This window comes from Xiphias gladius, chromosome 10, assembly GCF_016859285.1.
Source record: "Xiphias gladius isolate SHS-SW01 ecotype Sanya breed wild chromosome 10, ASM1685928v1, whole genome shotgun sequence".
Lineage (NCBI taxonomy): Eukaryota > Metazoa > Chordata > Actinopteri > Istiophoriformes > Xiphiidae > Xiphias > Xiphias gladius.
The window spans coordinates 3,895,510-3,911,000 of NC_053409.1; the positions used below are offsets into that span (position 1 = coordinate 3,895,510).

The following is a 15,491-nucleotide window of genomic DNA, read 5'->3' on the forward strand; positions in this document are numbered from 1 at the left end:
CTGCAAGCATATCACCCCATGCCAAAACACAGGCTAACAAACACTAATGCCTCTAGTCAATATGTGAAATGAACCATATATTGCTGTCAAACTATTTGCTATATATCTGTGTATTTACATGAGCACACAAAGTGCATTTAGTAGGAAAAAAGGCTGTTGTAATTAATCTACATGCCTATGTAAGAAGCCATGACTGTCAGGCACTTAGATCCCACCCTCTCAGGCATCCCAATGCCTAACAGGAAATAAAAGTACTCAGATTTTCTATTTTTCAAGACAACATTCCATAGAAAGAAATAGTAAAAACAAGTTTTCCAGTTTTTATATCTCATATTGAACATCAAACTGATAAGTGTTACATGGACCCTGCAGCATCAACTGTTAAATAAAGTTAATAGGTTTTTGATGTACTTTGGGCACTCCTGGTGCAGTTCATTAATTGGAGACAGGAGGCACATTGCCCTGGTTAATCCATAAGAACACTGCCATCCAGCCCTGCTTCTGATGGGTCCTGAAAGCAGAGCAGGAATGTCTTTGAAGGCATTCTCAATATCAACTTGCTAACAGAGTATGAAAGACAAGAAAGAAAGTACATAATATTGAAGGTTAACATCTGTAAGTAGTACTCCCATTTTACTAGTGAACCGTGATTTGTTTGTGTGATCTGACTAGAAACACTGAATATTAATAGGTTAAAATTTTAAATAAAATCAAAGAAAATTACTTACAGAGCTACTCTTGAAGAAGTTAGAATCACCATCCCCGAAAACTTCAATCCCCATGCAACAGGACACCTGATTCTCTGCAAGGCAGAGAATACAGAGTATACCACACACTTAGTAACAAGAATGAGTCAAAACTTAATGTCGAGTTATTTTGAAATAACAACAGCCATTCGCGTTTATATGGTCTACATTAACTTCTGATAACTTCAGTCCTCCAAACAACAACAACAAAAAAGATGTACCCACCTTTGTCTCTTGTACTAAGTAGGTGTTGCCCAGTGAAACCTCACTTCTTACAGATCTTCATCAATCTTGGATGTTGAAAGTGGCAAATGTTAATGACAATACTTAAATATGTTGATATAATTGTGGTTTGCCATCTAGTCATATTAAAATTCCCAAACATTCATATTTTTCTAACTTAATAATATTTAAAACTACTTTTAGTTAAGCCTAAACTTACTAAATTTCATGATATGAAAAAAAACAAAGGGAGATAATGGCGTAGCCTCAATCTGGTCCGTATTTGTCCAATGATGGTAAAAAAAAATGTTAAACTGAGAAAATGGCAGTGTGTTGCCTGCAGATAATTCAAACATATCCACTGGTGAGTAGAAGGCATCTTTAATGAGATACAGAGCAATCATGTGAAAAACACTGAAGAGAACATGGCGGTTGTTTTCTTTGTCATGAAACAGGCAGAGTGAATTAGCTGATTAGAGGATGCAGTGCTGCAGTGCTGATAAGGAGGTGCAGTCCAGGCTATAAATTGATTTATTGCTCTGCTGAACTCAAAGATGCTAGTGAAAACAATGATCCCTTAGTGACAGTACAATATACGAAGATTGATTAAGTTATACGGTCAATATTTTTTTAAGTAATATGTGTTACGTAAATTGTTCAAGTAGAAACAATTCCAGGCTAATAGCGTAGTTGCTTATTTTGACTCATTCACATATACACAATCCTGCTGTAAAAACTGAGATGGGGTGAATTAATACTAAATAAATAAATGATAGCAACATTTACTTGATAAAAATAGCTACAAGTAGTTTCAAACAATTTTAAGTTGAATTCATCACATTGTATTAATTCAATAATTATATTTTAAGCAGTTCTAATGTACTGAGTGGAATGCAATTATATTCTGTGAAGAAAGCTAAAGAGAAAGAAAATTGATGGATTTTATTTATTGAAAAGTTATTGTTTTTAATCATCTTACACTTCCACCTAATTCATTCTGCACCACACAAACAGCAAACAAGCCCACCATGCTGGTGGCCTAAAAGAACTAATATATTACTGTTCATCATGAGTGGCATTTTTTTCTACTAAACTCAGATCATAGTTTGAACTCATACCTGCCCTGTATAACTGCCCGGTATGAGTCCAATCTGCAGACCACCTGACTCACCCTCTCCCCTGGATCCCAAACAACGAGTGTCGCTGGATGGCAGAGTCCCACAGGTGTACCCTAATAAATGTTACCCAGTTTGTTCATTTAGTGGCAGCTGATAGTAACTGTTCATTCATTTGCTCTTTTTTTTAATTTAGTGGCTGGAATAATTTTTAATGTTTGCCATAAAATTGAAATATGCTAATTATACTTATTGTAATATGTGCCTTGTTGGCTTTTTTAATCATGCTGATTTTTCTTATTACTTTATTTTTACATATTGGATGCCAATTGAAGTACATCACTGCAGTGATGATTCAGTCAGATTATCAGGGTAGGATGAGTTTCTTGTACATTGTTTAAAATAGCTTTGTTTTAAGTAGTTTTATATACAGTACACTCAGCAGCCACTTTACAAGGTACACCTGCAAAATCTAATGCAAAAACAAATCAGCCAGAAATTCTGCCTTTACAAAGATGAGTTCAGTTTTGGTTGACACTGTGAGAGAAGTTTTAATTTAACTTTATGTTTATTATAGAGGCTGTAGTTTGTAGTAATTTTGAATGGGACTGCATTATAATGTGAGGTGTTTCTGATGTTTTGTCTTCAACAGCATGAGAATATTAGAAAACACATTTAAATGTAATCCAGTCCAGTACACCCACACCACTATCTACAGCTTCAGTTACTAACATTCAGGTGGATGTCAGATCTAGGATTACAGAATTCAATCTATATAGACTCCAGGCAAATACATAGAAGTAAACAAGCAACAAGCAAGTCAGGGTAATGTACCCTGCCCCTCCGTATTATGTTGACACTTTCACTGGATTTTGTCTATCCCAAGGAGGACAAGTACTCAGTTGGAGTCTCCCAGAAACTTCTCCCAGATCTGGATTATTCAAGGCTTTCCCAAAAAATGTGCAACACATTAAGATGGCTTAAGATAAAGGACCCTTTCAGGATGACAGGGGGTTGTTACTGAAATTTTGCTGTGAGATTGATTGTTCAAAATTTTGTTTATCACTTGAGTTTAATAATTTACTTTTTCATTTGTCCAATTTGAACACTGGACTGCTCACTTGATACACATACTCTAATCACATTAAACAACATTAACTGGACTATTTAAAATCATATTTTAAATGATTTTTACATGATTGTAAATAAAATTGATATTTGTATACTCCTAGTGTACATGCTACATAACAACCTTGTCTATCCCTGATATTTTTCCTTCAGCCACTTTCTCTGTCTATTTCTGGATTCACTTTTTGAAGTAATAATATTATAAAAGTAATAAATCATATAAAAATACTTCAGTCATTGAAAGTTGTTGGAGGAATCTATTAAGAAGTTATCAAATGTTATCATGTGTATGAGTTATTGACATCAATTCTCATCAGTCAATTCCAGCCAACAAGGAGACATGATTTTAAGTTATTGGAAATAATAAAATCATGACAACAAAGTTACACACAATATTATTGAATACTTATTCAATAATATTTAAAATATAATAATATATAATATTCATTATGTTATAATTTAAAGCCCTTTGATACAGATTAAAAGTTAAATTACTTAAGTAAGTCTAAATCAACTTTAAGCAGATAATTAGATGAATCTTTTAATTTTAACCAGATATTTAGTAAATCCAAATCACTTTTAGCCAGATATTTAGTAAACATAAATGAATTTTCCTTGAAAAATTAAACTATTCAGTAATATTACGTGTCACTTTGTTGATTTTTTTCTTTGAAGATTTTTTAAGTAACCATTTTTGACAGTGTACTCAGTAGAGCACCATATCTGTATAAGCCAGTGAAAATAGTCCCCAACAAATTATTTGAGTTTGAGCAGTAACTAAAACATGCAGCTCTTTTAGGAAATTGCTGAACCATTTGTGAAACAATACATTTGTGAGTTATATACTCTCAGGGTAGAGAAGTCATAAAGTATTGAGAGACAGACTAACACATTATTGGTTGTGGACTTTATATTGGATTTGTTGACAATAAGAAAAATGTAAACTAATGGCAGGTTTGTTCTTATAAATTGTAATCCTAAAGTTTTCTTCAAATGAAACTATGTTTTTGCACTTTATGCACACTTTTTCTGCAATAGTCATTTGATTACTTTACATTCTCTAATTATCTATCTATTGTATATAGTACTTTTTAGTTTGTTAGTTTTAGTTGGAGAATCCATAATTCCCTCACAGGATTGAAATTGGCTGTCTAAACGTGAGGGATTGACAGGAAACAGTGCAGTATGTAAACTAGTGTTACTGTCTGGTTTTTGAGATCATTGATATTAGCCTCACTGTTCACTCTCCAACAGCAGTGTCAGAGCTAGATTAAGCTATTGCTAATGCAAACCCGGCATTTCCTACTGCTTACATTAAAAGCATTCACCTGGCAATACACAGGGTGGCTTTTATTGTGAAGCAGTCACAGGAAACACAATGTTTTGTCACAGAGGTTAGCGCTGACCATGATCATGATTTATCAGTTGATCAGTTTTAAATATTGTAGGGAGTAATGGAAGAACCAGGGGGCAGTCAGTGAGCTGTTTGATGAAGAGCTGCAGATGACAAAGCTGCTCCTCAGCATACTACTCCTTTTACTGTGCCCTGTTGAGTTGAAAACTTCCCACATCATGTGCAGCATGAAGTCAGATAGTAGTTGCAGTTACTTCTGAATGTGTTTTATTAAAACAACATGAGTTTCTTTGAATACACTGTAAAAAGATACACCAGTAGCTCCTCTGCTGTATTCCTGACAAATTAACTCTTTCTATCTATGTCTATGTTTATTTACATCTTTAAACATACAGCCTGGTGAGAAACTGTACTATATATATATATATATATATATATATATATATATATATATATATATATATATATACAGATATACATATGTGTGTGTGTGTGTGTGTGTGTGTGTGTGTGTGTGTGTGTGTGTGTGTGTGTGTGTGTGTGTGTGTGTGTGTGTGTGTGTGTGGCTCGAAATGGCACAGAGCTACAAGTTGAACTTTGGTGAACTTTGACATATTTGACCAACTGCAAACCATTTTTATATAGTTGAGAAAGTGATCAGCTGATCGAAGTTATATAGCTGTGCCACACCACTCAATTTTAGACCCTCTGTTATTGAGTATTAACTGCTCATCACAGTCTGCAGTCATCTGTGAGACAAGATGGTCTGGTCGGCAACAGAGGTAGCTTGCTTGCTAACTGACAATTATCAAGCCATCATGCTTAGTAGGCTGTTGTGCCAGGCTAATGGCATGCTGCCTGCTAGTGTTACAACTCAACTGCTATACATTATCATCAATACCATTCATTAAGATAAGATTTAAGAAAGCTTCTCAACTAATTACCACATTCATTTTTTCACATAATACAGCCTGACTCTGTGTCTTACCTGTCGAAGGTTGCGGGTCACTTTGACATCATGCCACGAGTTGTCATTGAACTTCCCGTTGACTGGCTCCACAATGGCCTCAAAGGCTCCGGAGCCGAGGTTGATAACAAGGGAAACAGCGCCATCCTTCAGTGCCAGGTTGACGTAGTCAGCCGACTTGCCGGTGTGAAGGATAAGGCCGTTGCGCTGCCATGTCTTGAAAGAGAGTGTAATCTCATCACTGCTGCTCTGGATGGGGTTCTGAGAGAGATCATAGCAGAAGTACTCTGAGCCACGGAAAGTGGCCACATTCTCTTCCCTTGCTGTGGTGAGAAGAAAAAAAGAGGAAAGGTGGAACAGCATATTTTTAGACATTAGATTCAAATTAGAGATAAAATTCAACCAATAATTTCTTCAGAAAGGGACATATTGTGCAGCCAAGCATAGATCAAATCAATAGAACTAGCTCTGAAATTCTACTGTAGATCTAAATGTTTCCAAAGACATTTAGACTATTTTTATAGTAGAGCAATAAAAACATAGCAGTTTAAGTTTCAATATTTTACTCAGCATCATGGCTTTAATTAAATGCAGAAACCAAATCTCTCCTTAAATCTTTTTATAGCAGGTGCAGATCAAAACTCAAATCCTTTCTCAGCAAGTCTCAAATCGAGTCTCAAGTCCTTGTGAACAGGTCCAAGTCAAGTTGGTTGAAAGTCTTTTAGTTCTTTGAATGCTTGATTGACATGATATTACATTTAAACATGTTTCTATGTTTTTTTTTTTACATCATTGATACCAAGTCCTTGGGCCTAACAGTTAAATATTTAAAGCGTGCAGCCATTTTTATCATTCCTGAATGTTACCAGGTCAAAAGCTGACAATTCAGTTTTTTTTCTTTGATGTCTCAAGTCAAGTCTTTAGGCAATACATGCTCTACTGCTCTGGTTGAAACAAGTATACATTATAATAAGCCATAGCACTATGTTACAGTACTGTATTGCTGCCACCAAAAACATTATGTCCAGGTGGTGCTGAGTTCCACGTATCCACTACCATCACCCCTCCACCTCTGATCAGACCAACACTACTTGGATTGTTCCATTTACTGCATGTATGGTTTAACATATAGCTTTAATCTGGACAAAAACTTATTTAATTAGCAAGTAACCCCTGTAAGAGTTGCCTGTAGATATGAACATGAGTATGGTTGTCTATGTTAGACTTTATGATAGACTTTGACCTGTCCACCTCACCCTTTCAATCTGGGACAGGCTCCAGCTGCCCTTTCACCCTTCACAGGATAAGCGGTATACATAGAGCATACATGTATGGATGAGTAGGCCTGGGATACAGTAATAGAAGGATGATACTTTGACTGTGTCATCCCAAGCATCAAATACAACTTAAACTTGAACCATATAAACCAGTCATTGACATTTTTTCTAGTAAATGTAGACTACAGTCTCTTTTTTCATTGTAATACCATATGGAAATATGGAAAAAACAACATACCTGCTTAACATGTTATAACAAGAAAAGTAATAATGAGCAATATGCCGTAACAACATAAAAAACTATAAATAAAAACTATAAATATAAACAAAGCCAGCCTGTCCGGAAAATAAGAACATTCAGAAAATATTCAACATGTGACAGAGGAATGCAGGCAATGGGAGAAGTACAGGGAGACTGCAGATAGCTATCATCTAACAACATCAAAGGCCTAATCTTTCCAGTGAAATTGCCTTTCCTGTCAAACAGACAGCTTGTGACACAACGGTTATACTTGCGATCAGACAGAGACAGGCAAAGATGTGAGGGAAGCCACAGAGAGAAGACAGGATAGGGTGTGCTGTCTGTATTTGTGACTTTGGTAGAAGAGAAAGGGGAAACAAAGGAGAGAAAACAGGGAAGCACTGAAAGAAAGAGTAGTAAGGGCACAGAAGAGCTGAGGGATAATAAAGAAAAATGGTCCAGTCAGGAGTCGTTATCTGTGAGATCATCTTCAATTAACTCACAGTCGTTTAAGCAAATATACTAGACTCTGGCCCCAGCCACAACACTGCACAATCAATCAGCCACCAAGACACTATGAGGATCTGCTTGAGTGCAGTGTTCATGTGGTCCATCCAACACCCCGTACTTAAAGAGTGAAACAAAATACAAAATGGCCACTGCTTTCATCTCCTTAACAGAGACACCTCAGGCATCACTACCTCAAAGAAGACCCACACAAAATAGACCACTCTAACATGTGATGAAAGAAAACAGTGAATACTCTAGTGTGTTGTTAGGGAGTCTATCAAAGTAAAATATGAAAATGAATTGATGATTATCTATGCAAAATCCGATTTGAGTCAACCTCACATTCTCTTACCTGCCCTCCTGTTTCTTGTTATGACTCAATTCTTTCACTGGCTAAAAAAGCTACTTAAATGTTGTCTAAAAACATAGAGATTTGTTAGCATCAGAGTTTGGGGAAGCGTGGTATTTAGCAAAATGGCAGCCTAAATGGAACTGGTTATATGACCCAACCCTACTATTTAACATTAGTTGTGTTTCTTTAGGTCCTGATGTGGTGATACAGACTGTCAAAACTGTCAGTCATATAGTAAAGTAATAAAGTAATTTAAGCCCCTTGAAGCAAATTTTTGATTTTGGACAATATAAATAATTGGAATGTGCTGAGCTCACAGATGGGGGTAAGAAACAGGTAACAGGTCTGGCCCCCTGGATGGTTCAATCCAGTGAGTAGTCTGGTCATATCAGTCTGTTAGGCTAATGGAATTGAAGTAATAAATTTGATAGTACTGACATTTTCAGGCAGTGTAAAGAATTTATATCCACTGGAGATTATCAATATATGATATGGCTGCAGAAAAGGAAATACATTTTTTCTTCCCAAAGTAAAGTTTTCCAGATTCCTATCATCTACCTTTTGAGTTGGCAAAGTCAAACTGCATCTTGTCTCCAACATAGCTCCCCTAATGTGAGAGAGCATCCCTGCCTCTCTCTCCATCTACAGCCCGCTGCGAGGAAATAAACAGCTTTATCTGTGTACAAGAGGAACCATGCTAGTTCAGCCATGACGACATTTACCTCTAGGGCTGGAAAAAGAACATTGCCCTGCTTCAGATGACAGACACGGATACAAGTAAAAAAAAAAAAATGAAGAAAGGCTTAATTTTACCAGAAAAAAAACTAATCAATATTGACAGGTTTCAAATGATATTGTTATACTCTATAAACACCAGGATCTAAACATACAATATGTGAATATAATACCTCTGTTTAATGTGATATGTAGTGATATACGGAAAGAAAAATTCAATACAAGTTTACACTCACCCAGAAGTAGTGATAAGCATTTTGCTGAAATATAAAATGGTAATGATTTCAGAATGAACAGAACTTCTTTATGACTGAAATGACGATGACGTGAGGAAATTGTTATCAGCCCATAATGGTTTTAATGGAATCCGTAAGCCATTCCATTTGGAGCCTTCATTTGATGGATGAGCTTGGATGTGTCCTGCAAGGGGTCATCCATAAAAATGTCATGTGGAGAGGTGGCACATAGAAAAGTTATGGCCACAGTAAATTTCCGTTATATTTGGAAGGTAAAAGAAAGCTGTGTGCTCTGTGTGGCAAAGAACTGAATTTTTGCCTTTTTCTCACAATTTTTTTAGAACATGTTCTACAAATTATAACATGAGGTTTGTTCTCCACTTAACTCTTTGTTGTTTTTATTTATTTAAATTTTCTAGTTTCATTCACTAGTTTCAGGAACATTCCCATAGGGTCCAGCTATATTTTGTAGATTTTGTAATGACTGTAAAACTAATGACTTTGAAAGTTTAGGAAATGTATAGTTGAACTTTCCTCAGACATTTGTGAGATTTCTTGTCATTTTGTTGGCAGACTTCTTTACAGTTGGCCAGTGTTTTCTGATCTTGTGAGCTTGTGCTATTTGAAATATTCACCATAGTGTTGCTATTTGAAATCTACATGACCTTAAATAATAGTATGGAGTTAAATCAGAATGTGTTTGAAACTTGAAAGGCTGTTTCAACTCTGACAACATTAAGTGACTGTAAAGTATATGGTCATGATAAATTACTGAAAACTACTGATAAATGAATAATATGGATTGTTTTGTATGAATCATTAATTTTACAACAGGTCTCAGTGGCACCAGGGTAATGGTTGCAATCTGAATATGAATCTGCAATAAATAAGCTATTCAGTCATACATAATTATGTGACATCCTGACTTATGATGTTTGGATTTTCTTGCATGGCTGACCATGATAAATCAGTGTGTGAAGTCTCTCGCTCATGCAATAGATTCGATGAAGCCCTGCTCACAGTGGGACAGTCAGATGAACACCAATTTTAGATAGAAAAATGAAGTATCTTAGATCCATATTTTTTATGTGCATGTGTTTATGCAGCAGCAAGAAATGGAGAAGTGACAACAGCATTCTGGGTAGAAACCTCTCCACTGATGGCAGAAATATTAGCATTGTTGTTAGAAAACTTGAAATAGAATGACTGTTATGGCTGAAAATGTTTAAATTAAGCTGGTATCTTATTATATTTACAATGACTATTTCAATTTCATTACTTTATGTTCATTCTATATATATTCATGGGGTTACCACAGCTCAGGTTTGGCCCAAGTAGACTGTATGATGACTTAAAAGGGTCTATATGGCCCAAAAAAATAAAAAATATTAATTATAAAATTACTGTTAATAAGTATGTGAACCCAGCTGCTGCTGTTTTCTTTCTTTCTTTCTTTCTTTTTTTTTTTCTTTCTTTCTTCTTTCTTTTTCTCTCAAGGTGAGGCGTAACTAGGTGAAGAATCTGAGGAGGAGTCTGGACATAAAACATTTTTTTTGGAGAAGTCAAAAGTCTGAAATGCATGCAGTTAAAAAAACACACTTAAAAAAAAAAACAATTTTATTTTATTTTCTATATTTTACTGGTAACCAGTAAATAAGGTATGTAAAGTGTCTATATCTCTCTCTCTCTCAGCCAGCCCAGCGCCTAGCCTGCCACTTGCATATAGATAGCAGAAGATAAGAGCAGACAAGAGAGATGAATGAGAGTTGAGAGTCCAAAAAGATTTGAAGAGATAAAAGAGATCAGAGCATGTAAAACAGTTTTCAGACTGCCAAATTTTATTTTTTTTTTTTGAATGAATGGAAAAAAAATAAAAAATACCACTAACAACAGAGAGATTTTTTTTTTTTTTTAATTAAGAATCAAAAAAGCTAAAAAAAAGCTAGTATTGATAGATGTGTGTAAAGTATATATATACAGTAAATGTTCATATTTTAAAAAAAATACTATATTAATATATTTATATTTATAAAATTGTATACATTTGTGTGTTTGTTGTTATTTATAGAAAATATATTGTACTATATACCCAATACATCACATCACAAAAAAAAAATCAATCAAAAACAGCAAGCCATGGGTATGCATTCAGTACCTTTTAGGTTAGCCTTTTACAAAACCAAACACACAATTAATGCATTTTCAAAGTCTCTCTCCAAAAAAATCTTTGCTTTATTAAACCAGGGAGACAACATCTTTCATGGGGGTGAATAATTATTCAAATGCCTCTCCATTGGGAAACGCTGTTTTAAGAGGCAAGATAATATCTTACTCATCATACACAGAAACAGAAAAAAATAAGAGGAAAAAAAACACAATGATAGAGATAAAAAAAAAAAAAAAGATGCTGGAAACTATATACAGAAATCCCTCCAATAAAATATGGGAGGAACTAGAAATGCCACTCAAAGAGCACAGACCTCTACCAAGGCCAATGTCAAAGAAGATACACCAGACTTCAGAGAAAAAAAATACAACTTCATAGTAAAGGACAGGATCCACCCCAAAATCTAATGGGTTCTTTCATGGCCCATGCGCCATCCCTCCGCCGAGTTCAGTGTAAATCGGTTCAGTACTTTTTGCTTAATCCTACTGAAAAACAAACCAACAGACACAGGCGAAAACATAACCTACCTGGCGGAGGAAATGCATGGAACATAAGTTGAAAATACATGATTTACTGAATAATAATAATAAAAAAAACAACAAGAACTAAATTTCACTTACAGGGACATAGACATACCTACTTTGAATCCAATAATAAAACTGGGAAATACCACGCTAAACAGCTGGGAAAAAAAGAAAGAAAAATAAGAAAAATCAACAATCACTGCCATAAATAACTCAACTGGGGATATCATCTAAACTTGTACAGAAATTAATAACTCATTTAAAGAATTCTACAAGAAAATTATACACTCCAAATAATTAAGTAGACCAAAATGACACTGATACTAAAAAATATAAACCTACCAAAGTTGAATAAAGACCAAACTGACTTTTTAGATCCACCTCTAACCCCATTTGAACTCCATAATACTTTAAATAAAATGCCAAATATCAAGGCCCCACGACTGGATGGCTTTCCCCCTGAGTTATTTAAACACTTCTGGAAACACCTTTTACTGCTTTTTCTTAGAATAGTAAGTAACATCAAACACAATGCTACAATCCCACCCAGTATAAACACAGCTATCATTTCAGAACTTATTAAACCAAATAAGGATCCAACTTAATGCCAAGCTATCACCCCCTACAATTAATTAACGCTGATTTCAAAATCATTACCAAAGCACAAGCACTCAGGCCTGAGACCGTCAATCAATAATCCATCATGACCAAACCAGTTTCATCAAAAAAAGACATTAATTGAATAATATGCACAGATTATTCAATCAATCAATCAATCAACATATTCCTTAATAAGGAACCAACCATCATACTCTCTTTAGATGCAGAGAAGACATTTGATAAGGTCAACTGAAAATTTTGATTTAGCACATTACAGAAATTTGGCTCTAGAGAATCATTCCCTGACTGGATAATTTTTTTCTACACATCACCAATGGCCAGAGTCTTCACTAATGATGCTTTATTATTTATAAGAAACCCACTTGTATCTTGACAAGAAACAACTTATACAACTTATCAACTACTCTATAAACTGGAATAAATCCTTAATACTACCCCTATGGATGGGAAATTGGAATACAGCAACCCCATCACTTCCCATTTGTATATGCACAGATCACTTCAGGTATCTAGGCCTCTGTATTTCCACCAAGCTGCCAGACTGCCTCACTAGATTTTCAACTCCCTGCTCCGTACTATAGAGGATGATGTTAACAGTTGCATGACTCTACCACTTTCCCTGATATGCAGAACTGTGACTGTTAATATTCCCCAAGATCAATTACCACCTTTGAATGATTCCTATAGAACCATGCTCCAATTGGCTTGTCCTAGATTCTGTGATATCAACATTCTACTGGAGAAACAAGAAAAAAAGAATTAAGTTGACAACACTACAGAAATGCAAATCTCAAGGAGGACTGGAAGCATCTAATTTCTATAATTATTGCCTCGCAACCAAACCTTTGTATATTGTGTAAAGGATAAAGCGTTCTGAACACAACAGCTTATGGATCGACATCAGCAAACCAATTGCAAGGAAATATCAATCTTTGACCTGCCATTTCCTAGTCCTACCATTAAATCCCATCAATGTTATAAAAATTACTAGGTGACCTCTAAACAACCATATTCCAAGCAAATTGCCTTAACCAAGAAAATAATCCTTATGAAATGGACATCTGAAAACATATTTACAATAACTTAATTAAAAAAAACCTCTTAAATTAACCTACAGTTAGGTTCATAAGTATTTAGACAGTGAAACAATTTTCATAATTTTGCCTCTGTGCACCTCATTATTGATTTGAAACAAGGCCATTCAGATGTGATTGAAGTGTAGTCTTTCAGGTTTAATTCAAGGGGTTTAACAAAAATATTGCCTTAACATTTAGGAATCACAGCCATTTTTATACATAGTTCCTCATTTTCAAAGGGTCAAACCAACATAATTATAAATATATAATATCCTTTGCAGTGACTGCCTGAAGTCTGTACATGGACATCAACAAATACAAGTTTCCTCCATTGAGATGCTTTGCCAGGCATTTACTACAGCCACCTTCAGTTATTGCTTGTTTGTGGATCTTTCTGCCTTCAGTTTTGTCTTTGGTAAGTGAAAAGAATGCTCGATTGAGTTGAGGTCAGGTGACTGTCTTGGCCATTGAAGAATATTCCATTTCTTTGCCTTTAGAAGCTCTTGGGTTGCTTTCGCAGTATGTTTTGGGTGATTTTTGATTGATCAGAGTGGGGACAATCTGGGTCTGTCGGAAGCCACTGTCGATTCAAATTTCTGTCTATGTCCCTGTGTACCCTTGCTGTTTCTGAAACTTGAGATGGGAAATCAGATGTGATTTTTAAGGCTTGAGGGAAGGCTGTACTTTATTATGACAGTGTGTATTGAAAAACTGAAGTCTAAAGTCTACTCCTTTGCCCGGTCTTCTTTGTCTGCTGAGGTGCACCGAATGATCAATCTGAAAATGCTGACTTTGTGTTTCACTGTGTACGTGGTAAACAGAGCTTTTCAAAAACAGGTGAAGTAGGTTTGGAATGACTGCTTCACGTAACATGGTTAACATGTAGTGTTTATGGGCTTTGATTAAATCATTATTTCATACTTGTTCAGTTGTCTGACAACAAAAACAGAAAAACACGTAAGTGAGAACGATTATAAGTGAATTTGGCTGCATTAAACCAAAGGTGACCACAGAGAGCATGACACTGAATGGAGGTATAATGGGCTGTCACTTTGCAGAGTAACCAGCTGTGTGTGTAGCCTAGATGGGGCTGTGTGGCAGCAAAGTTAAGAAGATGACTTTCTGTCGTCTCTAACATTTTCTGTAATCATGCATTTTAAATGTCAGTATACTTTAGCTGATCATACAGCACAGATATTGCTTTAACCTGTATTTATGTTGATTTTGTGAGATAACATCTTGACTGTGAAAAATGAATGATGTGGCTGTGATGTGCTGTTTATTTGTTTGATAAGTGAAACCAGGGACAGAAGTCTCTACAAAAAAAACCTGGATATGCCAATTTGGACACAAATCATTTTCATACGAAAACAGCATTTTCAAATTTGGAAGACTTAATGTAAACATAGTCTATTTTACTTTTGAGATTATTCTCTCAAGAAGCAGTGTGAGTCATTTGCTCAAGCAGCTGATGACCTGTGTTTCTCCTTGTATTTTTTCATTATGTCTCTTTCCATCTTTTTCTCAGCCACTCACCCTTCATTAACCATGAGCAATAAGAAATAAGTAACATGACCAAAATATTGCTCATTGTTCTGGATAGACAGGAAAGACCTCTGTCAGGATTCAGCTCTACTCCAGTGGTTGATAATGAAAATTTAATTAAACGAGAACATGGTTCAACTCACAAACAGCATGCATCTGAGCAAACATCAATATTACTCATAAATTTCGCAGCATTTTAACTGAGTGGAGGAATAATTAGTGGTTTGTGTTTATTTATTTATTTACTTAATTAGTGGGAATTCAACAAAGCTAAAATTTAAAAAGTCAAAGGATTATTAGAAATTATTAGAGTGAGGTGAACAGCACATCTAAAGGGATCAGAGGGTCAAGTCCATAAATGCTAGCATGAGAACATACAGCTTAGATAGTGAGGATACTAGGTCAAAGTTAAAGCAGGAAAATGGGTCTATATAATGAGATGGATGTTTAGTTAGGTAATAATTTTGCTGTTTAATTTTTTTTTTCACTCCCAAAAAAAATTTGACTACCCTGGGGATTTTTTTTCCAACTTGTCCGATTGTCTGACTACTCATGTTTATTGAACTTTCAAACTTTGTTTTGATGTAACCGTGTTCCCCGATCTCAGCTATCAACTTGTTGAGCATGATGTTACAAATATAGGATGGGAATTGGACCCAAGCTGCATTACATCTA

General features: G+C 35.3%; 1 protein-coding gene across 1 annotated transcript in view; it reads right to left on the reverse strand.

Moving 5' to 3' along the window:
* Window positions 1-15,491, reverse strand: part of nrxn3a (neurexin 3a) — a 241,614-nt gene that overhangs the window by 142,729 nt on the left and 83,394 nt on the right. The window contains exon 7 of the mRNA XM_040137140.1: window positions 5,554-5,855. Within this exon, the coding sequence (XP_039993074.1) occupies window positions 5,554-5,855 (302 nt within the window). The remainder of the gene's footprint in view (window positions 1-5,553; window positions 5,856-15,491) is intronic.